Consider the following 24,852-nt stretch of genomic DNA (forward strand, 5'->3'; position numbering starts at 1 on the left):
TTTTTAATGCTTATTATACTTATTTCTTCTCTAGATCTTCCTCAGAACTGTGATCCTAACATTCCCCTAGTTGCTCAGGAATTAATGAAAAAGATGATACGTCAGTTTGCAATTGAGTATATTTCAAAAAGTGGTAAAATTCAAGAGAATAGAAATGGTTCAATTGGACCAAGTCTAATATGTAAAAGTATCCAAATGAATCAAGCAGAAAACTCCCTTCAGGAAGAACAGGAAGGCCCCTTAGACCTCACTGTGAATCGAATGCAAGAACAAAATACTCAGCAAGGTAAGATTTTTTTTGTGTTTGTGTAATATGTAGTTTTATGTTTTAATATTCTTAAATATATGTAATATTATATTTATAGATAAACTTTAGAAGTAATATTACTTGTGATTAGCCTATGTAATATGGACTAACAAGAAGGGCTAAATTTGAGCTTTTGTATTGCATTGGACTTTTGTTTATAAAAAAAGAAATTTTAGTTGCTCTCAATCTCTTTTCATAATGAAGTATATGGTAAGAGAATCCTAAAAAGCAACTTAAAAGCAAAGTATACAAATAAAGAGATGTATATGATAAAAATTATTTTTTTTAAATATTCAGCTGAGAACATTTAGTAAACACTTCCTGTTCAGTTTTTTACACTTAGTTGAAAAATAAAAAGAAATTGATTTATCTTCAATTGTTGATGTAACTGGGGAAAAAGAAAAGGTAATATATGTTTAAAAAAAATGTGATAAATATAATGTAATCTTGTACTTTACTATATAGAAATCTGTTTTTCATAAGAGCCTGAATGATGAGAGCTATATTGGATTTATCTAATAGTTTATTGAAAGAAGAGCCATAATTTACAGAGGAAAGGGGGCAAGGGCCTTTTAAATGCTTGTAGAGGATGCCGAATAAGTGTTTGACTCAAAAAGATAGAACAAGTAGCTTTTGTTAACACAAGTTAGGGAAATTCTTATCAATCCTTGAAGCCAGAACAATATCAGCTTACTCTTCTTTGTTCGTTTGTTTTTAAGGAGCCCTTATCCTCAATCTAAAATATGTTGGGTGGTGATGGTGGTGGTGTATGTATGTATGACTATCTCACTAGGTCCTAAGAACCATGAGAATAGGTACTTTGTATGCCACTTTTACAGCTGCTCTCCAAATTCTTAAAATAGTGCTTTGCACATACTAAGCACTCAATAAAATTATTATTGAATTATGCATAGTATGTTATGGGTGGGATATGTTATTTTTTTCATCTTTGTGTCTTGCTAGGGCATGTAAGTATTAAGTAGATTTGTATGATAATAGTAAAACCCACTTGATTGTTTTTAAAAAACCCAGCAGTATTTTTGAGTATATTAAGCATGTTTTTTATAATGACTCCTTTCTTACAGTTTAAATTTTTAATTTTTAGCTGTCAGTAAAGATATAGTAATATTAACAATATTGTTTATTGATGTGTTATAAATTCTTAGTTTATTTTTATTCTCCTTGATCCTGAAGTTGTCCTATTAACAATATGTCTGAATCGTTGAAATCTTATTTATGTAAATTCACTATTATAACAGTCATAAAAATAACTATCTTTTAATAACAAATACTTGGGCAGTGTTTTCTAAGTGCTATTTTTCCTAAAGTGTTATATTGTTATAAGTTATATCTTCATTCAATCACGTATATAACCATAGGCACTGACTTAACTGTTGTTCATTTCAGTTGTTTAAAACAGTAAAAATTTTATACTGTAATTTCTGAAAACACAATGGTTATGCAGAGTCACAGTTTACCTAAAGTATATGTTCCACATATTGTTAGTTCTAGTAAATGCTAATTATTGTTCTTACTTATTATTATATTTTCTATGCTCTCTTTTGTGCAATTGACATCATTCCTACTTTCCCAAAGCATCATCTGGGCAGCCTTGAATAGAAACAGTCATGGATGAGCAGTCAGATGGCTGTGCACTGCAAACAGTGGGAAAGGTGACCAAGGGTTGATTTTAAACAGGTTTTATATCATAGCCTGTTTGTTTTATTAATCTGTTACAAATATAAAGTTTTTTCTCTTGCAAAACTTATAGGGGATGGAGTGTTAGATCTCTCTACAAAGAAAATCAGCATAAAATCTGAAGAGTCATCCATATGTGATCCTTCTGAAAATTCAATGGCTGGGTAAGCAATATCCAGGAAATATAACTTAATATTAATATAAAATTATCTCTTCAGAGAACTCGTAATGCTACTCTGAGTAGATTGACATATATAGTTTCCTCCAGAGGCTTTGTCACTCATAAGTGTTTGTCTCTCATACCTTCCATTTTGTCCTTCCTCTTTCTTTTTTATTCTTTCTGTTAAAGAAAAGTTATCAGAACAATCACCAAACTTTAGTTCATGTTACTAAAATGAACTACCAACTTAAACATAGAATACAAACTAAGAAGCAGGACAAGTAAAGAGAATTTTAATTCAGATTCAGGAGTCAAATTTAAGGGAAATATGTAATGTCACTATTTAATTTTTTAAAACAATAAATTTTAAAAGTACTGTACTTACTAATTTTTATAGTTAGTTTATAGTGTTTGTGTGTTTTTCCATTATGCTTTAGGCATGGTGGCAGACTATGTAATATATCTAGTAATCACCACAAAAAGTCCTTCTATGCTTTGATTAAAATCTGTTACTAAATTAATAGGTAATTAGTAGCGAAATGCTGTTCTGTTGGATTTTTTTATCTTTTTTGTAACTTGCATCTTCCCATTAACAAACTACACAGAAAGCTTTTTTGTCACATTTAAATCTTAGATGTAGAGTGTAATTTGTTTAAACTAAAGCTGTAGTAGGTTTTGACTCATGAAGTAAATTAAGCTTTCTGTTTGAGAAACTTTGAAATTACAATGATACATTGGAAATAGAAAAAACATTTATAAAATCTAAAATTATTTTACCCAAATATAACTTATCTATTTGTTTCCAATTTTAAGTTTTTGTCTAGAGAAAAATGGGTCTTGTGGAAATATGAGATATTGTGTTTGGAAATATTCTTACTGCTACAAATTTCCTTTAAAGGGGTTGACTCTTTTATTACTTGTTTAGTGGTAACGTCACGTTTCTACTAACAAAAACTCCTTTAGGATTTGAGTTGGTTTTTTTTTTTTGTTTTTTGTTTTTTTAATAATGGAACTCTAATTGTACAAGTAAAAAATCTTAAGTGTTGCTCTGCAAGCATCTGTCAGGAATAGCAACATCATGAGAATATTTTTACAAATACTGAATTAGGATTTTATGTTCTTGGAAGGTCTGCCTGTTGAGGCCACCGTATGATTGACACATTGTCCTACCAGGACTGTAGCGTTTGCTTTGATAAGGAGTAACTACTACATCTCACAGACTTAAAAGTGTATAAGCAGTGATGTTACCTAAGCAAGGAGTATAATAAAGGAGTGGACCCTCCCCTTCCATAGCTGTGTGAGAGTCTCTCATGCATCAGTTTACCATCGTTTCATTCCATCCATCCAGGAGACTACACAGAAACAGAGAGGACTATGTGGAAAGAAGTGCTGAGTTTGCAGATGGTTTGCTCTCAAAAGCTTTGAAAGACATTCAGTCTGGAGCACTGGACATAAATAAAGCAGGCATACTTTATGGCATACCTCAAAAAACTTTACTTCTCCACTTAGAAGCCTTACCAGCAGGGAAGCCTGCATCTTTTAAAAACAAAACTCGAGATTTCAATGATAGTTATTCATATAAAGACAGTAAAGAAACTTGTGCAGTGCTGCAGAAAGTAGCCTTGTGGGCAAGAGCTCAAGCAGAGCGCACAGAAAAAAGTAAACTCAATCTACTTGAAACCTCAGAATTAAAATTCCCAACAGCTTCCAGTTACCTCCATCAGTTAACTCTACAGAAAATGGTTACTCAATTTAAAGAAAAAAATGAAAGCCTACAATATGAAACTTCACATCCTACTGTACAGTTAAAAATTCCTCAGCTACGAGTAAGCTCTGTTTCAAAACCACAACCTGATGGTCCTGGTCTGCTGGATGTTGTGTATCAAGTTTCCAAAACCTCTCCAGTCCTTGAAGGATCAGCTCTCCAAAAACTGAAAAATATACTCCCTAAACAGAACAAAATAGAATGTTCTGGGTCCATAACTCACTCAAGTGTTGACTCTTATTTTATACATGGGGACCTCTCTCCTTTGTGTCTTAATTCTAAAAATGGAACAGTTGATGGAACCTCTGAAAATACTGAAGATGGATTGGATCGAAAAGATAATAAGCAACCCAGGAAAAAACGTGGCCGTTATCGGCAATATGATCATGAAATAATGGAAGAGGCTATTGCAATGGTAATGAGTGGAAAAATGAGTGTTTCCAAAGCACAAGGAATTTATGGGGTACCTCACAGCACTTTAGAATACAAGGTAAAAGAAAGATCTGGAACACTGAAGACTCCTCCGAAGAAGAAACTCCGATTACCAGACACTGGGTTATATAATATGACAGATTCAGGGACTGGCAGCTGCAAAACCAGCAGCAAGCCTGTGTAGATTACTTGTTAGGAAAATGTGTGTGCGTGTGTGGGTGTGTGTGTTTGCGTGTGTGTATGTGCACAGGTGTGTATTTGTATGTCTATATACACACACGTGGGAATTACAGATGCTCACTCTGACAGGAGACATGAAATTTTACAGTTCAAAAACCACTTACATGCCTTTTGAAAAAAAGTTTTATTCAGGGTTTTCACTGTGGACAGATTATATAGTTGCTTACTTCTGATAGTTTGTATTTAATCCTTGTATAAATAGGTGAAAAAGATTCAGGTTTTCTTTAGTAGTCAATAGCATAAAGCGTTGTGGGAAAACAAGTAATTGTCAAGTGAAACATTTTTATTGGTGAAAGACCACTCCAGCCATTCAGTTGAACCATCTTATAATGGAAAGATGATACTAATCGTTTGTAAACATTTTAATATAACATACTTACAATTATTTTAAGTATGTCAAACAACCAATCAAAGTTTAAATAGACAGCTATCTCCATGCTAAGAAAAATTAATATATACAGTATTAGTACACTGTAGTGCATTCTATGAAATACGAAATGCACTCAAGTGCATCCACCAGGAATTGAAAAGAAAACCTTAAATTATATATATAATGAAATTCAATATTTATCATTTAATAGTTGATTTAGCAGGACGTTGGGGTTTATAAGATATATGCTTTTTTTTTAAAAACTGACACATGGTTAACCCCAGCAGCTATAGAATTCTTTAATATAAGGTGGAATACTAAGAACAAAAAGTAATTTAAATTTAATTATTAAAATAATTTAATTTTGTGTTTTATTTGAAAAATAAGCTAATTTGTAAAGTTAGAAAAGAAAGTTGGAATGCAGCTTAGAGCATGTTTATAATATGCACAGAAAAAGCTTGAGAATGATAATTTTGGTTTAAATGTGCTGGTTAGTTGATGTTATGACTACTTTAAATTTTAAGGATTGTGACACACTCCTACTATTGAAAAACCTCAGTGTAACTTTAATATATTTGCTGCTGTGACATTTCAAAACATTTTCAGTTTATCAAAATGAATTACAGATTTCATTTTGGTGGGCGAAACATTATCATTTTGCTAATAACCAAATTTGCAGTTTGTTCAGGGTTTTGAGTAGATTTACAAATATTTAACACTGAAGCTGTTTTGAACTTTCAGTAATGTAAACTCTACTAATTGGGTAGTTAGAAGCTGGGCAGTGCATTTTAACTTTTACCAGACTCATAGAGAGACCAGTAATTTTTATATAGCAGTTTTAAAATGTGGTTCAGAGTATCCATGTTGGTTTTATGGAGTATGCCGTTTTAGTAGTAAAATATTATAAAGCATGTGCCTCCATTTAAAGAATGGGGATTTGCTTCATATATTCAAAATTCTCTGAGTGCCCCTTTTCTCTGTTAAAATTCAGGTTGTAATCATTTCCCTAAGCCACTTTTCGTAAATCCAAAAGCTGAATTTAAAAAAAAAGTGCACCTTGTCAAATACTTGTGTTTTTACACTTGTGTTTGTGTGTATCTAATAATCACATATACATGTAATACTAAAGAGATTTTCAGCTATTACATTTAAAAACTGCTTACATATGTTTAAAGAAACTGAAGAGTGGGAACTAAACAAGTAGCTATTTGGTCTCTTAGATCTATATTGAACACTCTTTAGCTATTAATGTTACCTGCATAGTAGGGTATGATGAATCCTCTTGCTCTTTTCTTTTCCAAGAAAGTATACATAATAGATTGCAAAACAGCAGATGTCAGGGTCATCTTTCTTTTTAAAGAATTAAGCCATATTTTGTGAGGGCCAGAACTTGGATTATTTAATCTATTACCCCACTCCCTACTAAAAAACAAAGTTAAAGTAATGTTTCAACACAATTTTATTGACCTCTTTATACAGAATTTTACTTGCAAAAATTTGGGGGCTTGAATGCATTACATAATATTTGTATTGTATTGAGCTTTTTTATTCCTCACAGTATATTTACATTAACAAATTGATTGAGAAGTTTATAGTAAACGGATACTTAACAGAACTCTTTTATATCATTTAAAAGATGACCTGACCAAAAACTTTACAGGATTCATAAAATCAGGGATCATTTTGCTATTGACTTCACAGTGATCAGTAGTTTTATAGGTAATATTATAGTTAATTTGCAGCATTTTAGTACTTGTATTATTTATTTTTGGTCAGAAATAGTAAATTAAATATTTTTTGATAGTTTATAGGTAATAACCCATGACTTTTAAAAGAAACAAAGTGTTTCTAATTATTGAGTTAACTTTTGATTATACAAACTAGGAAAGGCAGGGAAATTTATGGGTTCCCCTTCTCCCCAGTGATTCTATTAAAATGTTCTTTATGTTAAACTTTCAAAGTACTTTATGAATTTAGTTACCAGTTACTATTTATCAATCAACAATTTTCTGAAATATCCAGTTTCAGCAGACTTTTAATGAAGGTGAAAGCAAACCTTATGTGCTTTCTACTTATTTGAATGTTCCTCAAGTATTTTATATTTAAAAAAAAAAAAAGAAGGAAAAGAAAAAAACAGTGCCTCTGTTTTTAGAAAACTACTGTTCAGTAAAGTTGTTTAAACCACTTCTGGTAGCTAATGACAATTTTATATTAAATTGTATACTAACTTTAGTGAGACTGATTTTTTTAGTTGTTTACAGTACAAATACTTGTATTTGTTTTTTAATTGCAGTATTTTCATTGTCGCAGTAATTTAGTAAAACTCTGTGCTGCCTTGATTTTGACAGATTTTGTTAATATAAACTGATTGTTAGGCAATTAGTTATATTTATGCATAAATCAATTGCACTATAATTCATGAATTATTTATTACAATATTTTCTAATGAATTCATGTATCTGTCTTGTGTTGTAATGTACTGTAATTCTGTTCTACTTTGTGTTGTTATATATCTAAATCTGATTGTATGAATTTTAATTGTTCAGTTAACGTGTTTCTAGGTTGTAATTTGTAGTAAAGCACTTCAATGCTTTTGCACTTAAATTTACAACACTGTTTGTGTGTGATTGATTTACTCATTCAGTAAAAGAAAAAAAAAGAAAAGAAAAGAAAAAGACTGACTACACTGACTTCTTTAATTCATTTTAGGAAGCAGTTTTATTAATATTAAATATTAGAAATTGACTTTCTCCAAAACTATCTCAACAACAAAACTTGTAATGGGCAAAACGGATAGTAACATACAAAGAATAGGCAGGGTATTTGGTTTCTAAATCAAATAGGAAAAGGTTAAAAACTTTTTTAGCATTCAAAAAAAGGCATCTATGAGAGGTACAATCTTAGAACCTTTATGTAATCATTTGGGAATAAATTCTAGATTGTAGACTTACGTGTATTCAACTATTTTTTATATTAGGTTTCATATATTAGGTTTTTCTTTGAGATTTTAACATGCATTAAATATGGAAAAGAATTTTGAAGACAAGTTAGCATATTGTGTAGTTTTATGATTTGAGAACCGAGTTATCTAATAACTGAATCTAATCTAATATCTGAATAATTAGGAACTTTATGAAGCTATTCTTCATATAGCATTAGGTGGAAATTACTAGCCACTGTGGTATTTTTTTAATGTCATTAATAGAAGTAATAAACTGAATAAGAAACTCTTTTCAAAGATAGATTTCCTTAGAATGTCAGAAGAGAAATACAAAAATCTTGTGGTGGTTTTCAGAATAGTTAACACTAGTCATTAGTTTTTATTATTTCTACATTTTACTTGACTTTACTAATAGAAAAAATCACTTAAGCATTTCAGGAACTGTTAGGCAAGCATATTAATATTTAAAATACAGTGTAATATATTTTCTTTAGAACCATATAAAATCTGTTTAGTCACAGATATGTTTAATAGGCCGTAACATAACTAAAGAAACTGTTGAAGTGTGCCTATCAGAACTTTTGTGGGTTTTTGTTGTGGGTTTTTTTTTTGCTTATGTGAAAATTATAATTTTTAATTTGCTGAAAAAGATCATAATTTTATTTATATTTGATAGCTAACATTTTCTCCTGCCTTTATTCCCTACATATATTTTTTAAATGATCTAATATTGAATCTTGGGAGTTGGTTGCATCATTTTACACTCCCAACCATGATAAAACTTATGAAAATTTATTTTCAGAAAGGAAAAGTTACAGGGGTCATGTCCTGTTTTCATCTGTCTAGAGGTGGCAGTGGATTTAAGAAGTTTTATTGTAATTTCATATCTATTCTCACTTTGATAACTACTTTATGTTAAATCATATGCTAGTTTTAGTGAAATATTGGTTGAATCTAATAAAGTGTTGTTGTTTTTCCTTGAAAAAATTGATCAAATGTTCAAAATTTGCTTTGGTATTTTTCCTATTTGAATAACAATTTTTATAAAATTGTTGATAAAATATTGCATACTTAACTGAAACAAATTAAGTGATATTTAGGGAACAAAATAAAAAATGTCACTTTTTATTTTAAAAGAAAAATTCTCTAATTTGTAATATATATGAACATAACCTTTTATTAAATAAAGTACATTCTTCTGTAGCAATTCATAATCAGCATATTCCAATTCCAACCCTAAATTTTTACAAACCAGGAGCTACTAGCAATAACAAATATAAGAAGTCAGGAGTAGGAGGCTATTTTCATGTACAGAGTTTGGTGATATGTTTAATTTAAGTGGATACTTTTCTGAAACAGAATTCTTTTATATATTTTATCTTCTTACTGCTGGTAGTCGGATTTTAAAAAAATTTTTAGACTTATACATTGGTTTCTAAGTAATAATGAGTCTTAGCTAAAATTAGATGTATATTAGTTTCTGAAGTGGACATTTTCCATTTGAAATTAAATAATTAGGTAAGTAATGCCTTTAGTTTCAATGTAATTACTTTAGTATTTAAAATCAATTAAAAATAGATTTCATTTTTAAATAGCTTAAATTATTTATTTTCTTAATAGGTTAAAATGCCTGCAGCTTAAACTTAGAAAAGATATTTTGTTATTTATGAAATCTAAATCCCTTAATTTTTCTTGTGGCAAAGCTTTTATTAATAATTTTATTTTCACTACCTTGAAAAAATATATATTTAAATAAAGATAAGCTTTTACTCGTACATCTTATTTTTCTTATTTGCAGTAATACAGACTGATAATTATCAAAATAACAAAATGTTTACAAAAAATTTAACTCCTGGTGAAGCACTTTCCATTAAATATTCTTAATATATTCAAAGAACTAAACATTAGCAATCTGTAAATATAATCATATCTATAATCATCAGCTTTTATATCCCAAAATTTGGGCTTTGTTTTGACTCATATTTGTCGTAGGAAATTATCATCAGTGCTTCATTATATTTTTGCTATACAATAATCAAGATGCCATTATTGCAGCTCTATAGGAATTAGGAGTCCAGCAATATCAAAATATCTTTTGTTCAAACTCTGTTAAAATTATAACTCCTTATAATATTGATATTTTTACTGTAATTCATTTTTTGTTTGATTTTTATTTTTAGTTCAACTGTTGATGCAAAATCAGAGGAAGCTACTAAAATGGAAAAAGGAAAATCAGCATTAAGCAAAGTTTTGGAATCTTTGTGCATACATCACCAGCAACAAGTTTTGGCTATGTTGAAATTTTTAGTCCAAGAGCAGAATGCTGCTTCTCTTTGCTGTTGTAATACATCTTATACTGTGTCTTCAGAATCTCAAAAGCCTCTAATTGAAGATGATATACATGGTCTATTCTGTCATTGTGAATATAGGCTGGCAGAAAGAGGGTATTTACAAAATGAAAGACAAAGCCCTGGTTTTGTGCCTCTGCCAGTCTGTATTAAAGATTTACATTGTTTGTCTTGCCAAACTGTAACTATTGAACACATTAAGACAGTAGTGAATAGAGGAATTGCAAACAGTTATACTTCTCACAGGTGCTGTTCTGGACTGTTTCCAAACATTCACTCTACAAAATCGGCCTTTCATACTCCTTTTTCATCAAGGGAAGTACTCAGTGATGTTTCAGTCAGTCTTGAAGATATTTGTAGATCTCGAAGTCCCTCACCCCCACCATTATCACCTGTACAGACTGAAGGATTTGAAAAATTGAAAGATGTCATCTCAGAGCTTTCAGCCTTAGAAAATAACAGACTTGAAACAAATATTAACCAACCTCCATTCCTCACACCAGCAGAAATAAGTAATGACAAAGATGATCATGAAGGTAAAATACATAAAACCAAACTATCCAGTAACTCTGATTCTTTGCTCTTGGAAGGCAACAATAATTGTACTACAAATTATGAAAAAGGTGAGACTACTGTAATTTTTCAAGATTTAATGGACCGTATTAATGAAAAATTAAAATCAATAGAAACTACAGATAAAACAAACCTTATAAAATTGTCTAGCAGTGATTGTAATACAGATAATGATTTAAAATTTAGAGATTTAATAACCTCCCTCTTGCATAATGCAAAGGCCAGTGATTACAGTTTTATGGAATTACTGAGTCAACATGATAAAAAGCTAGAAAATAAAATTATTCAGACAAGATTTCGAAAGCGTCAAGAAACATTATTTGCAATGCACCACTCTCCTGATTCACCCATGTTTAGAAGGCAGGCTTTACAGATAAAAAGAGAACTTGCTAGTCTTGATGAAAACTTCGTAAGAAAAAAATGCAGTGAAAAATTTTCAAGGAAATTGGTATGCAATAATGTGATACTTTCAACAGACAAAGAAGAATTCTATAATTGCCAAGGACCTTCTTTACAAAATTCTAAAAGCCTTCAAGACAGCAATCATGCAGAAATATCATTTTCACAAGATTATGCATTGCAATCCTTGCAACTACCCCTTCATAATTTAGATACTAACTTGGCTTTTGACACATTTTCAGAAAGCTTCAAAACAACTACCCCTGAGAAAATGGGCATAAGAAATTCACAGGAGAAATCTGCAGCTGGAAAAATTTTTTTGCAAAATCATGAAAATTCAAAACTAGAAAATACTCAAACTCCTTTGAAATGTGATGTTCCTGGACTTTTGAACAGAACTAAACGAAATATTGTGCCTCCAGGATGGTATTCTATATATGTAACAAATAATTATGTTCTCAAAAAATCCCCTAAGGCCAAAAAGGTTTCTGAATCTACAAAAAAAAAAGATCAGGTGAAAAATACTCAAACTGAAAGCTCACACAGTATAGATCTAAGTAAAATTGCAATGAATTCTAATTTACAAGTTATTGTGGAGCGTTTGGAAGATACAATAAATATGGCCAAGAAGTCTTGGAATAATCAGTCATTATTGGAAGGATATAAAGCATCCAAAAAATTGAAAGAAGTTGATGGTAAAGATCCAAATACTGGTGGAAATATAACTCTTACTGTAAGTAGAATGACATGCAAAGAGCAGAGTTTATCAAAATCTGTGGCAGTATCCAATAATATCCAAAGCAGTCATATACCGCCAATAGATTTGAATAACAAAAGACTTGATAATCTGAAAAAGTCATCTGTTTTAGAGACAGGTAGCTTGATTTCCTCTGTTGAGAATATACCAACAAAATATGAAGCCGCCAAAAGCACTTCTTTTTCCAATTATTCTAGTCCTATCAAACTCATGTTTTTATCTGAGGTTAAAAGCAGTGAAGGAGTCAAATATACTTTAACTTCAGTCAACAATTCTGAATCAAACATTGATTTTCCTTCTTCTGAAAAACAGCCAAACCATAATATAATTGAAAAAATAACAGAAACAAATGAGGACATTCCAAATGCTAACTTGGAAAATGTTAGTTCTAATCTTAATGATAGTGACACCCTTCAAAAAGAACTAAACAAATTAAATTGTGCAAAAGAAACAGCAGAATCTTCTGAAATGTTTATCGATGATACAAATAGTGATAAGCCACAGGAAGAACCTATGGAAAATTCAAACAGTGCAATTGATTCATCTTTTAAAAGAAAACCAGGTAGACCTAAAAAAATAGGTCCCCAGGTTGTGAAACAGATTAAGCGACCAATTGGAAGACCACCCAAACCGAAAACTGATCAAACAGACATTACCATTTGTCAAAATGAGTCCTTTAGTGCTGGAAAGAAAAGCCCAGAATCTCCCCTATCTGAAGAAAAGGAAGGTATTTATAAAAAGACTATTACTGTAACTGTTATTTATGGAAGGTCAAGAAGAACTAAAAGGCATGTTTCTGAAGGAAGTGTAAGCATAAGCAATGTTACATCTTTAAACAGTAAGGTTACTGACTTTCCGACTGAATGTAATAGTCTCAGAAATATTAGAGAATTTGAACTTGACTCGAGTGAAAGAATAAGTGCCATTTCAAGTTTGACAACTGAAAGTGAGATCTTGGGCTTTGAATATGTTAGACCTATCAAGAACAAGTCTGTGATACCTCAACCTTCTAAGAACATTGTTCGACCAAATCAGAAGCCTTTGGCAATAATTAGGAAGCCTGGTAGACCTGCAAAAGTGAAAATCTCTGGTATATCTGTAACTATTAATAGAATTTCACCTCAGGAGAGAGCAGTGAGTATTAGCAGCTGTTTACCTCCTTTAGAAAAAGAGACTATGTTAGAAAAAAGTTTGCCTGAAGAAAAACATGCTTCTCAATGCAATAAAATGGATACAACGCACGCTGAAGCTGACATATTCAAGAATGGATCAAAAAGTATGGTTGCTGCTATACCTTTGAGACATTCCATTAGGGACAGAAAACCATCTCTGCATTTCTTACATTCATTAGCATCTTCTAGCTCACTTATTTATAGAAATACTCTGCTTCATAAATCATATAAACTCCATTTGCAGAAAGGCAAAAGTCAGAAGGAAAAAAATAGGCAGTCAAGGTTAAAAATAGCTCCCAAAGGTACACCAGGAACTCGAAATTTAAGGAATGCAAAAAAATGTTTGGAAGATAAATTAATACCCATTTCTGAAGTATCTTTGGACCCTATAATTTCATCAAACCCTTTGCTCAGGTGGTGGGCTGCTTCTGCTTCAAACGATTCCTTATTAGAGGCGTTAAACAATAGATTTGAGCAAATTACAAATGCTTGGGTGCAAGTCAGTGGAGATGAAGCTGAAAATTATGTTCATACAAAAAGGGAAGACACTAAAAGTAATTTCAAAATAGCAAACCCTTTGGAAACCTGTCTTGTAGAACTTGAAGTTTCACCTGTAAAAATGCTTTTTCGGAAAAAATATGATTTGAATGAACTCTGTACCTGGTTTATGCAAACGACAGAAACACAGTCTCTTTCACTAGTTAGAAAAGCAAATGCTCGAAACCCTTTGGAAGTAATAAATACCAAAGGAATTAAATTAGGGACCAAATACTCTGATTTTACTACCAGCCCCTTCAGAAAGCACTTTAAAAAATTTGCACTATCTTCTCCTTCAAAATCAGGGAAGTTGCATATACTGCATAAAATGGTTAGCTCTCCACTCTTAAATGTGAAAAATAATTTAACACTAGGTAGATTCAAAAGAACTGAGTTTAAGAGATTGCGACATGAAAGGTGGAGAAGAGAGGGAAAGCTGCACAACCACGGAAAGGTTAATTGGATCTCTAAAAGGAGGAACCTGAGATTTTTCTGCCAGAACCAATTTTTAAGTAAGAGTGAGGGAGGACCAAATGCTGACATCCCACTCCAAGGAAAAAATGCAGTAGGTAACCAGTTTATTTTGCCACCTGAGATCAGGGATGACTTTTTGCAACAGAGGGTGGCAGTGTCTGATGTTAAAACACATGCTAGTTTAGAGAATAAATATAAGTCAGAAGCAAAGGAAAATGGAACAAATTGCAGCCAAAAAGATTTTGAAAAGGGACCAAGACTAGGGAATGTATGTCCAAGTAATTGGAGGTCAAAAACCTTAAAAGATTGTAGAATATTTTTGAGAAAGATCAACTACCTTGAACACAGAAATACTTTTAAGCTAAATACAATCATTTACTCTCCTGAATCTGTTAACAGTGGAAATAATCATCAGACTCATATGGAAGAATCAAAGCGCTTTACCTTAAGATCCCATTCTGCTAAGCAAAATTCTTTTAAAAAGCAATCTAAAGAATTAGAAAATGCTAAGGCAAATAGTCCTGCAGCTGATCAATTTCCTGGCCAACTTGACAGTAGTAAATTAAATAAATGTGTTAATTATGACAAGACTCCTTCTGATGGTTCTGAAGTTCTTAGCAAATTGAAGAAAAGAAAAAGACCACCATGGAAGACCACAGAAATTTCAACAAAAAGACATAAACGACAGTCTTGCAACAGTGGACAAATGGCAAACTATTATTCAAAATCCCAACTAGGTAAGTTTTTCTCTACTTAATTTTAAAGTTTCATTGTAGGTGCCTTGAGTAAAGTATAAGATAATGGGTAGAAAAGAAACAGCTGATTGAGTTTTCATTTATTTCCAAAATATTTGGACAACCTAATTTCTTGGCACCTAGTATGAAACTCGTGAAATTAGGTGCTGCTAAATGTACCAGTGCACTTCCCCACATATAATGTGTCCAGTATTTCAAGCAAATTAAAATATGTTTAGTAGAGACATAGAAAGCCTCTAAACATGTACCATTAATATAAAAGTTATATTATCTACTTTTGCATTTTATCTAATATAATCTAATATTAAAATACAGAAAACAATTCGATAAATATGCCCAAGTAACAATCTAAAACTTGACTATACTACAGACTAATATATGTTTATCATCTGATAATGGCTTTGAGACCAGACGTGTGGAAAAGAAGTAAAGACTCTGTCTCATTACTAAATTAATAAAGGCTATAACATATATAATTATTCTAGGATATCAGTCTCACATTCACCCTTAAGTCATTTTGCCCTTTGGTACTGCTTCGCGAACCACTTTAATACTCAGCTTATTTAAATAGTGTCAAGGAACAAAAATTTTTTTCAACAAATCAAACTTGTTGAATAGATTTATTTCTATTAGACTCTGAACTAGATTGCATGGATATAAAGATAAGGATTTCTTTCCAAAGATAATCCATAGCCTATCTAGGAAGAAAGTCGTATATAGATAATTTTAAGGTAATGCAAACTGAAATTACTTTGTCAAGCAGTTGTATGCTTTCCTCTGTTATACTAACCTGACATTGGTGCCTCAGGGAAACTGTTATCTTAGAACCTAGCGGAAATAGGCTATGAACACTGTCGCTGCCAATGTAGCCATTTCTAACTCTGCTTATTGATAAGATAAGTAGAAGTATGGTAGTGCTTGTAGATTTCTTTCCTGACACAAAAGAGTGCCAGATTACACTGGAAATTTAAGGATTTTTTTCATATAATTGCATTGTTACATTGTATATTTTAGGGGACTTTTCTGGGGTTAGGGAGGTATTGGTGGCTTTATTTTTACCTTTTAAAACATTTTTTGTAAGTTAAAAAAGTACTATCAGATCTTACATTAAAATATTAAAAGCAGTAATAAACTTGAGTTTTCTGGCCCCCTATATTCTATTATTTAACTAAAGAGGTAACTTTAAAATACTTGTTTCAATAATACCTAACATGCAGTGATTAAAAATGTTAACAAAATTCAATGATTAAAATTTTTAAATTATTTCCCATTCTGAAACAAGGATCAAATCTAAAATTATACTTTTTGTTTTCTACCTTCAGGATAACTAAAAATAACATTATAACAAATAGTATGTCAGGAAAAAAAGGGAAGCTTGATAGTGATTTAAAAACAACAACACAAGTCACCTAAATATACACACATCTTTTTAAAAGACTGTCATGAGTGGAGAATAAAGTGTAGTCTTTCATTTTTAATTCTTCATAACATCCTCATTTCATGCTTTTTGAGTTTACCAAAGGTAGTTTGCATTAATTCATTTTACAACAGAACTGTATTTTGTCTTATCAGCTTCTTAGCCATTGTATCTTCCTAAGGTCTAAATATAAAACTTACTTTAATATGATTCTTCATCGCACTAAATATTAGGTTACCCTAGAAAAATAAGATGGAAGATGCCTAATTATTACTTTTCAAATTAAGTTCAAAATCATTTTGTGTTATGTAAAAGAAAAAAAAAATTAGTATCAGAGCAAGATTTGTTTTTACATTTTAAAAATTATTAGTATTGGCCCTGACCGGTTTGGCTCAGTAGATAAAAATTATTAGTACTATTTTCCTGTTCTGCTTAAAGTTTTATTTATCTTTTACTGATAACTTTCCTTCTTTATTTTTTAACATTCTTTTTTTTAATCAAGGACATTTTTGTAAAGTTGTATTTGAAACAATATTATATTTGTCTAATTTTTAAATGTTTCTTGAGGTGTTATTTTTTTTTCTCATGATACTTGGTATTTCATATTTCTTTTTGCCTTTTTGGAAATGACACTAAAATTCATTATTAGTTTTATATGTGTTCTTATTTTCATAGAATAATTAGTGAGTGGAGACTTGAGAGACTTTTAACAATAGGATTTTCTAGAAAGATTCTAGTTCAGTGTATATAATGTAGTATAGAATATTTCTATTGATGGAAAGTTTTGCTTCTACCATGAATGAATGTCTTATTTTTGTACATTTTAAAATTAACTGTTCAGATATAGTTTAATACATAGGAGTTTTAAGATTTATACTTTACTACATTTGTATTACTATGTATCTGTAGTTATGGGAAGGAGGAAGAAGAAATACAATTCCATTCTATTCTTAGTTCAACAAATATTTAATGAATGCCTACACTATGCTCTTAGGCATGTAGAAGGTTCAAAAAGTTCTCTTTCTACTTAAGTAAATAAACAAGACCTACATCATTTATTTATCCAACAAATACAGTGTATTTTATGTTTTAAGAGGGATAGTATATGTTTTAATGGCTAAAGGGTTAAAGCCATGGTTTGTGCTTTCACGGAGCTCATCATCTCTTGGGGGACAGAGAATAGGCAACTCCAGTGGAAAGATGAGTGCTGTGATTGCAGGGGAAGGTGAATTGTAGGAGCAATGGGAAGGAAATTGAACCCAGGTTTGGAGAATTGGGCAAGGATTCCTATATGGTTACATCTAAGCTGAGATTGGAAGGGTGCTGAAAGAAGTTGGGAGAGTATTTCAGCAGAGCAAATTGCATGTGGAAAATCAGGGTGACAAAAAGAAGGCTTGTTAAAAACAGTAAGCAATTTTGTCCAAATAGCTGAGTCATAAAATAGGGATTAAGGATGGGGCAGGGAGTGAATGGAGAAATGGCAAAGATAAAGCTACCTAGGGAAACTTTGCCCAAATTGTACGTTCATGAAAAAAAAAAAAATGGTTTGAGCCCTAAAGTGACATTAATGGAGAAGAATAGATATATTTGAGAGAAAATTCTGTGAAGTAGAATCAATACATCGTAGAGAGTAGAGGAATTAAAGGATGACATCCAGGTTTTTGGCTTAAGTATCTGGGCAAATGGTAGTAATATGCACTGAGGTATAAGAACACTCTGGGTATTCGGTTTTAGACATAAGGAATTTGAGGTATTCAGTGAGATATCCAAGAAAGAGTGTTTAGGAAGCAATTAGTTAATAGGACCTTTTTGCTCAGGAGAGAGGGCTGAGCTAGAGATAAAAGATTTGGGTTTCAGCAAGTCATTGAAGCCATGAGAGTGAGAGAGATCATTCAGGTGAAATGGGAAGAGCCTAACATCTCAGAGCCCCAAAATATGGAGAAAAGAAAAGATGTGTACAATAGGAGACTGATGAGATTAGTCAGGAGGTGAAAGGGCACCAGGGGAGGGTGGTGAAAAGGAAATGTGTCACAACAGTGGGGAAAATAGCAGTGTGAACTGTTGATAACAGATCAATTATAGTTGGTTTGGAAAGAGCAGTTTTGGTGGGCGAACAGAGCAAGGAACCTAATGATTGAATACATGCAGGAAGAAGAAATGAAGGAAATTAGCACAGAAAACTATAAATGGCTATGATTGGAGAGGAGAGAGAGAGGTAATGAAAGGGAAGCCCTGGGACATACACAACAGGGGGGTGAGGGCATGACTGGAGGGGGGGGGGGGATGGGGCGATAAGGACACATATGTAATACCTTAATCAATAAAGAAAAAATGTATATTTAGAAAAAAAGAAAGGGAAGCCCTGTTTATGGCAGGTTTTTTTAAAAATGTTAGATGCTAATAGGAAGATCAGTGGAAAATGAAAGATTGAAGATACAAAAATGAGATGGCAAGCAGTGAAAGTTGGGGTGAAGCCCCTGAGTTGATGATTAGATATTATGAGGCATCATTAGCAAGATTAGCCTTGGCCATAAGGGTCACTTCTTTCCTAAAACATAAGAAGAGTGTGGTATATATGAGGACACAAATCACTTCATAAATTCACTAGAGTCCCGGTGCACGAATTTGTGCACCAGTGGGGTCCCTCAGCTTGGCTGGTGAGATCAGGCCGAAACTGGCTCTCCAAAATCCCCCAAGGGGTCCCAGATTGTGAGAGGGCACAGGCCAGTCTGAGGGACCCTACCAGTGCATGATCGGGGCCAGGGAGGGACCGCGGGAGGGCTCCAGGGCGTGTCCAGCCCTGTCTCACCTAGTCCCGATTGGGGCTGATCAGGGCTGGCCAGCCGGGGAGGGACACGGGAAGTTGGCCACCCGGGGAGGGACCACGGGGGGGCTCCAAGGCATGTCTGGCCCATCTTGCTCAATCCCGATTGGCCAGACCCCAGCAGCAAGCTAACCTACCGGTTGGAGCGTCTGCCCCCTGGTGGTCAGTGCACGTCATAACGTCTGGTTGACCGGTCGACTGTCTGCCCCCCCCTCGGTGGTCAGTGCACATCATAGCGAGCATTTGGGCGGCCTTAGCATATTACTCTTTGATTGGTTGAATGGATAACCGGACGACCAGACACTTAGCATATTAGGCTTTTATTATATAGGATAGGCAAAATGTTGAGGTTATTAGAGTCTATTTTCTATAAATCAAGAGTTCTATAGCGAATGTTGATAATGTGATTAAGATTTAAAAATACTGTCTCAAGAAATAACAGGATTGAACAGTTTTGTGATTTTATCTCTGCAGCCAGAGTGTAAGCATGGAGAAAGATGGGACCTTAGGTTTTATAGTTATTGGAATCACCAAGTGGGTATAATAGAAGGACAAAGAGATCAAGCCAAGAATTCATTCAGTGAATAATGAGAAACTATATGATCAAGATGTAATTCTACAGAGTATTTTCGAATAGTAGCATGCAGTATAGATTTGAGGGGTACCACAAAATGGGGTATGTGAAGGGCTAGTTACAAGACATGATTTTTGATGTGATAATGGAGTATGACTATTGGAAATAATAATGTAGGCTTTTTAAATATCAAGTATTTTCTTTTGAGTTCCCAAAGCAAATGTGTTGCCTTTTCCTAATTGATAGATATGTGGATATAAATAAACTGACTTTGGACACCTTTGAGGAAATTTTAAAACTAGAATAACCTGATGTGGACTTGAAGCTACTAAATTAATGTTTCTCATTCTAAAACGTTGAATTTTCCCATAAAAGTTCAGAATTCAAGGTGGCACTTTGAATTGCATTCTGAGATGACTGAAAAATGTTCAGTTTGTCAGCTTCTCCTGTTTTGTCATCTATCCTTAAAAATGACTGAATATATACATTTTTCTTTTCAAATGCTGGTTTTCACACAGGTATATAACTGATAGGTGATTTTAATTAACAGTATATTCTTCAACAAGCTGAAACCCAGACTAATGAACCATATATCCTCTGGTCTTGCTTTTGAATATTTTACCACATCTTTTGAATCCTAACTCAAGATTTTCTTTTAAATTTGTGTGATTGAGGCAACCCTTGACACAGAATATTCTTAAACATTTTTAATACAATTTAAAGTTCAGAGTTTCTTCATGTGCCATTATTCAGTATCATTATTATCATTTAATGGAAAAACTATGAAGCTAGAATAGATGATTTTCTAAATCTCATTTTGATCAGAAAATACAGTTTTCAAATGGTTCACAGTCACCCTAAGAAATACTAGTCTTCCAAGGTGTTCTGTGTGCAGAGGATCCCATGGTATCACAACACTGAGGATGCTCTGTTCTCTTTCCTGTGCTTCTGAAATCACAGTGAGTGCCCCATTAGCTTGTTAGACTGTATTCTGCAACCTTTATGTTTATGCAAATTTTTATATCCTATTGCGGAACGAAAACTGGAAAATGTTGCTCTACATAGTTTCCTAACAGGGTTTCCTAATAGGGTTTCTCTTTATTTATTGTGATATTTCCAGAAAGAATGCAATGACTATAAAAATGTAACTTAGTTTACAAACTAGATTTATTCTTGTATATAAATTAAGTTAGAGTCATCAAAATTGCAAGTGCCTTATTAAGATTCACTATTAAAAGGACTCTGGTAAATACCTATAAGCCAAAGATGATCACATTCTGGTCAATCTATTTTGTAAGTTTCATTTTTATATACTAGATTTTATTTCATGCTGAGTTAAAGGCAGAGTGTGGTAGCAGTGCATTCAGGTGGCTTTACTATCAGTATTGCAAATCATGAGAAAATTTGTGAATTTAAATACGAGATCAGCCCTAGCCGGCTAGGCTCAGTGGATAGAGCGTCAGCCTGCGGCCTGAAGAGCCCCAGGTTCGATTCTGGCTAAGGTCACATGCCTGGGTTGCGGGCTCGATCCCCAGTAGGGGGTGTGCAGGAGGCAGCTGATCAGTGATTCTCTCTCATCATTGATGTTTCTATCTCTCCTTCTCCCTTCCTCTCTGAAATCAATAAAGAAATATATATATATATATTTTTTTTTTTTAAATAAATACGAGATCAGTGACTCTTCAACTCAATCCACAATTTTAATTTAGTCAGAACTAGATGAAAGGAAGATAGATATTTTAATGTAAAAATTAGTAAATTCATTGACATTCATTTTTATATGGGCTTCATATTACCACTTTGCTAATGGCCAGTGCCTTAGGTAAAACTATTTAAAGTTTTATAATGAAATCAGGAATTTTTAAGAAGTTATTCTCTTTACAATTTAATTTTGTCCCTATTGTCATTTTCATAGGAACTGAGTAAAGAATTTTAGGTCTTGAAAAGCCTCTGATTTTTACCATAATACTTATTAAACTACTAGAGGCCCGGTACACAAATTCATGCATGGGTGGGGTCCCTCAGCCTGGCCGGCAATCAGGCCATCTCGGCCAGACCCCATAGGGGCCGATCGGGGATGGCAGGGGGGAGGATCCGCGGGAAGTTAGCTGGCCACAGGAGATTGGCTATAGGAGTTCACTGACCACCAGGAGGCAGCTCCTGCATTGAGCTTCTGCCCCCTGGTGGTCAGTGTGCATCATAGTGTTTGGTCAAGTGGTTGTAACGATCATTTAGGCTTTTATATATAGACTAGAGGCCTGGTGCATGAAATTTGTGCACGGGGGGGTGGTGGTGTCCCTCAGCCCAGCCTGCACCCTCTCCAATCTAGGACCCCTCAATGGATGTCCGATTGCCCATTTAGGCCCTATCCCGTAGGGCCTAAAGGGGCAGTCGGACATCCCTCTCACAATCCATAACTGCTGTCTCCCAACTGCTTGCCTGCCTGCCTTCCTGATTGCCCCTAACTGCTTCTGCCTGCCAGCCTGATCATCCCCTAACCACTCCCCTGCCAGCCTGATTGATGCCTAACTGCTCCCCTGCTAGCCTGTTGGCCCCTAACTTCCCTTCCCTGCAGGCCTGGCCACCCCTAACTGCCCTCCCCTGCAGGCCTAGTCACCCCTAACTGCCCTTCCCTGCAGGCCCAGTCACCCCCAACTTCCCTCCTCTGCCAGCCTGGTCACCCCTAACTGCCCTCCCCTGCAGGCTTAATCGCCCCCAACTGCCCTCACTTGCAGGCCTGGTCCCTCCCAACTGCCCTCCCCTGCTGGCCATCTTGTGTCCACATGGGGGCAACCATCTTTGACCACATGGGGGCAGCCATCTTGTGTGTTGAAGTGATGGTCAATCATATTACTCTTTTATTAGATAGGATAGAGGCCTGGTGCATGGGTGAGGGCCAGCTGGTGTGCCCTGAAGGGTGTCCTGGATCAGGGTGGGGGTTCCCTTGGGGCATGGGGCGGCCTGGGCGAGGGGCCTGTGGTGGTTTGCAGGCTGGTCATGGCCCCCGGCGACCCAAGCAGAGGCCCTGGTATCTGGGATTTATTTATCTTCTACAATTGAAACTTTGTAGCCTGGAGTGGAGCCAAGCCTTCTGCTCGCTCCGTGGCGGCAGCCATTTTTGTTGGGATTTATTTATCTTCTATAATTGAAACTTTGTAGCCTAGAGTGGAGGCCTGGGGCGGCCAGGGTGTGCGGATAGTTTGACTTCATCCATCACCGGGGAAACCCAAGCCTCCCTCCTGCTCTCTCCGTGGCTGCAGCCTTCTTGGTTGGGTTAATTTGTATACTCGCTCCTGATTGACTGGTGGGCGTGGCTTGTGGGTGTAACAGAGTGATGGTTAATTTGCATATTACTCTTTTATTAGATAGGAGGATAAATCAGCTACTTTGAGAATCCCTTGTCTTGATGTTTTTTCTAGACTTCTTTAATATTTTATATCCCATTACTTTGTCAACCATTATTGAGTTTTTTTAGGATATCCTGCTTCACTAATTGCCCAGTCTTTCACTGAAAACCATTCCCTTTAATCAACAAATATTTCAAATTGTTTTTACTTTGGCAACATAATTAAGTATAAATTGAAGAAAGATAATTTGGCTGATTTTCCATACCAGTGGGTATGGAGTATAAAATTATTTTTAAAGATAATATTAATTCCCTAAATCAGGAGGCTAGCCCATGGCGCACTTGTAAGTGAAGCTCTGTTGGAGCACCACCGTGCCCTTTCATGGACATGTCTTCTGTGGCTGTGTTGTGCCACAGGAGCTGAGCTGAGTAATTGCGACAAAGATCATATAGAGCCCCCAAAGCCTAAAATATTCACCTGGCCCTTTGCAGGAAAAGTGTGCTCACCCCTTTTCATATCAATAGAATTTTTATATGGAGTGGCTAGAAAAAAAGTCATTGGATTTTTTTTTAGTAGATTAATATTATTACATCCAGTTCATACCCAACACCCTCCACTCCCTCCCATTGTCCATTCCCTCCTCCCATACAGTGCAGTGCATTTCTGACAGGTCGTGGTGTCTTCTCTGTGGGACCAGACTTGTCTGCATCCAGCAGAGTGATGCTGGGGGAGCCATGAGTGCCAGTTTTATTGTTTTGTAAATCTTTATTCTCTCCCTGCAGCCTCCAGTCCTGCTTTGTCTATATGAGGTAAGTTCAAGGGTCATCCTTCTTTTCCTTAACCAGGCCCTACCACCTCTTGGAAAGATATTGATCTTGGTGATTCACACCTTATGTTCCTGCCCCAAGTGTTCTCTCTTTTTCTACCCGCCTCCCCATTTTTGTTTTTCTATTTCTTCACATAGGAATTCAAAATTTTAGTTCAGCTCTACTGGCTATCATCCCTCCCCACTTCATTTTCCTAGGCATTATACAGTTTTCTTTGTGGTGGAGCTGAGCATTCTGTGATTACTATGTTAAGTCTGCTGAATGTGCCTGTCATTTAATTACAAAAATAAAAGCAGAGTAGGTATCTGAATAATTTCATCCTGCCAGGTTTTATCTTGTTTTTCTGTTCGTTTGTTTAATTTTAAACAAAACCTTGGCTTCTCCCTCCCCCCAATTCCAATTCCAGGCAACCTAGAAAATTTATTTGTTTCTAACTTTGTTTTTATGTTATATAAATATAGAAATTTAGACCCCATTAACTTATTCTTTCAAAAATGTCTCCTGATTTATAATTTAATTCAGTTACAGTTGTTAAATATGCTTTGTACAATTTTTTTGTTTTACTTTGGATTATACTATTTCTATGTTTTTAAGTTTATTAACCTTTCCTCTAGCATTGTCTAATCTGCTGTTGATAAATTCCAGGGTACTTTTCATTTCATACATTTGTATTTTCACCTCCAGAAATTTAGATTTAGTATTCTTTGTATCTGCCATATACATCCTCCTCATATTTGTGCTTTCCTCAATTTCTTGCTGTGTGGAGTCTATTTAAAATAACCTGCATTAACTTCCTTGTGTGCTGATTTTACAATATGTGTTGTCAGTTTCTAGTGATTGACTTTTCTCCTCATTATAGACTATGTTTTCCTGTTTTTTTGCATGCCTAGAAATTTTGGATTAGATGCTAACCATTGTCACTTTTACATTGTATG

General features: G+C 34.1%; 2 protein-coding genes across 16 annotated transcripts in view; both read left to right on the forward strand.

Annotated features, from left to right (window-relative positions):
* The window catches only part of LOC307097029 (ligand-dependent nuclear receptor corepressor-like protein), a gene marked incomplete at its 3' end in the record, with an annotated part of 766,497 nt that overhangs the window by 736,127 nt on the left and 5,518 nt on the right, over positions 1 to 24,852 (forward strand). For 9 of the 15 annotated variants that reach the window (XM_079766897.1, XM_079766896.1, XM_079766888.1 and 6 more), the window contains 4 exons: positions 35 to 286; positions 2,079 to 2,169; positions 10,094 to 14,910; positions 23,873 to 23,899. In XM_079766897.1, coding sequence (XP_079623023.1) covers positions 35 to 286; positions 2,079 to 2,169; positions 10,094 to 14,910; positions 23,873 to 23,898 — 5,186 coding nt within the window. Of the gene's footprint in view, positions 1 to 34; positions 287 to 2,078; positions 2,170 to 3,513; positions 8,726 to 10,093; positions 14,911 to 23,872; positions 23,900 to 24,852 lie in introns of those variants that run through there. The other 6 variants (XM_079766892.1, XM_079766895.1, XM_079766891.1 and 3 more) reach the window with 6 other exon arrangements.
* Positions 1 to 24,852, forward strand: part of LOC307097099 (piggyBac transposable element-derived protein 4-like) — a 201,422-nt gene that overhangs the window by 100,924 nt on the left and 75,646 nt on the right. The gene's annotated exons all lie outside the window — the stretch shown is intronic.

The sequence above is a fragment of the Cnephaeus nilssonii genome (assembly GCF_951640355.1).
Source record: "Cnephaeus nilssonii genome assembly, chromosome: 1".
Lineage (NCBI taxonomy): Eukaryota > Metazoa > Chordata > Mammalia > Chiroptera > Vespertilionidae > Cnephaeus > Cnephaeus nilssonii.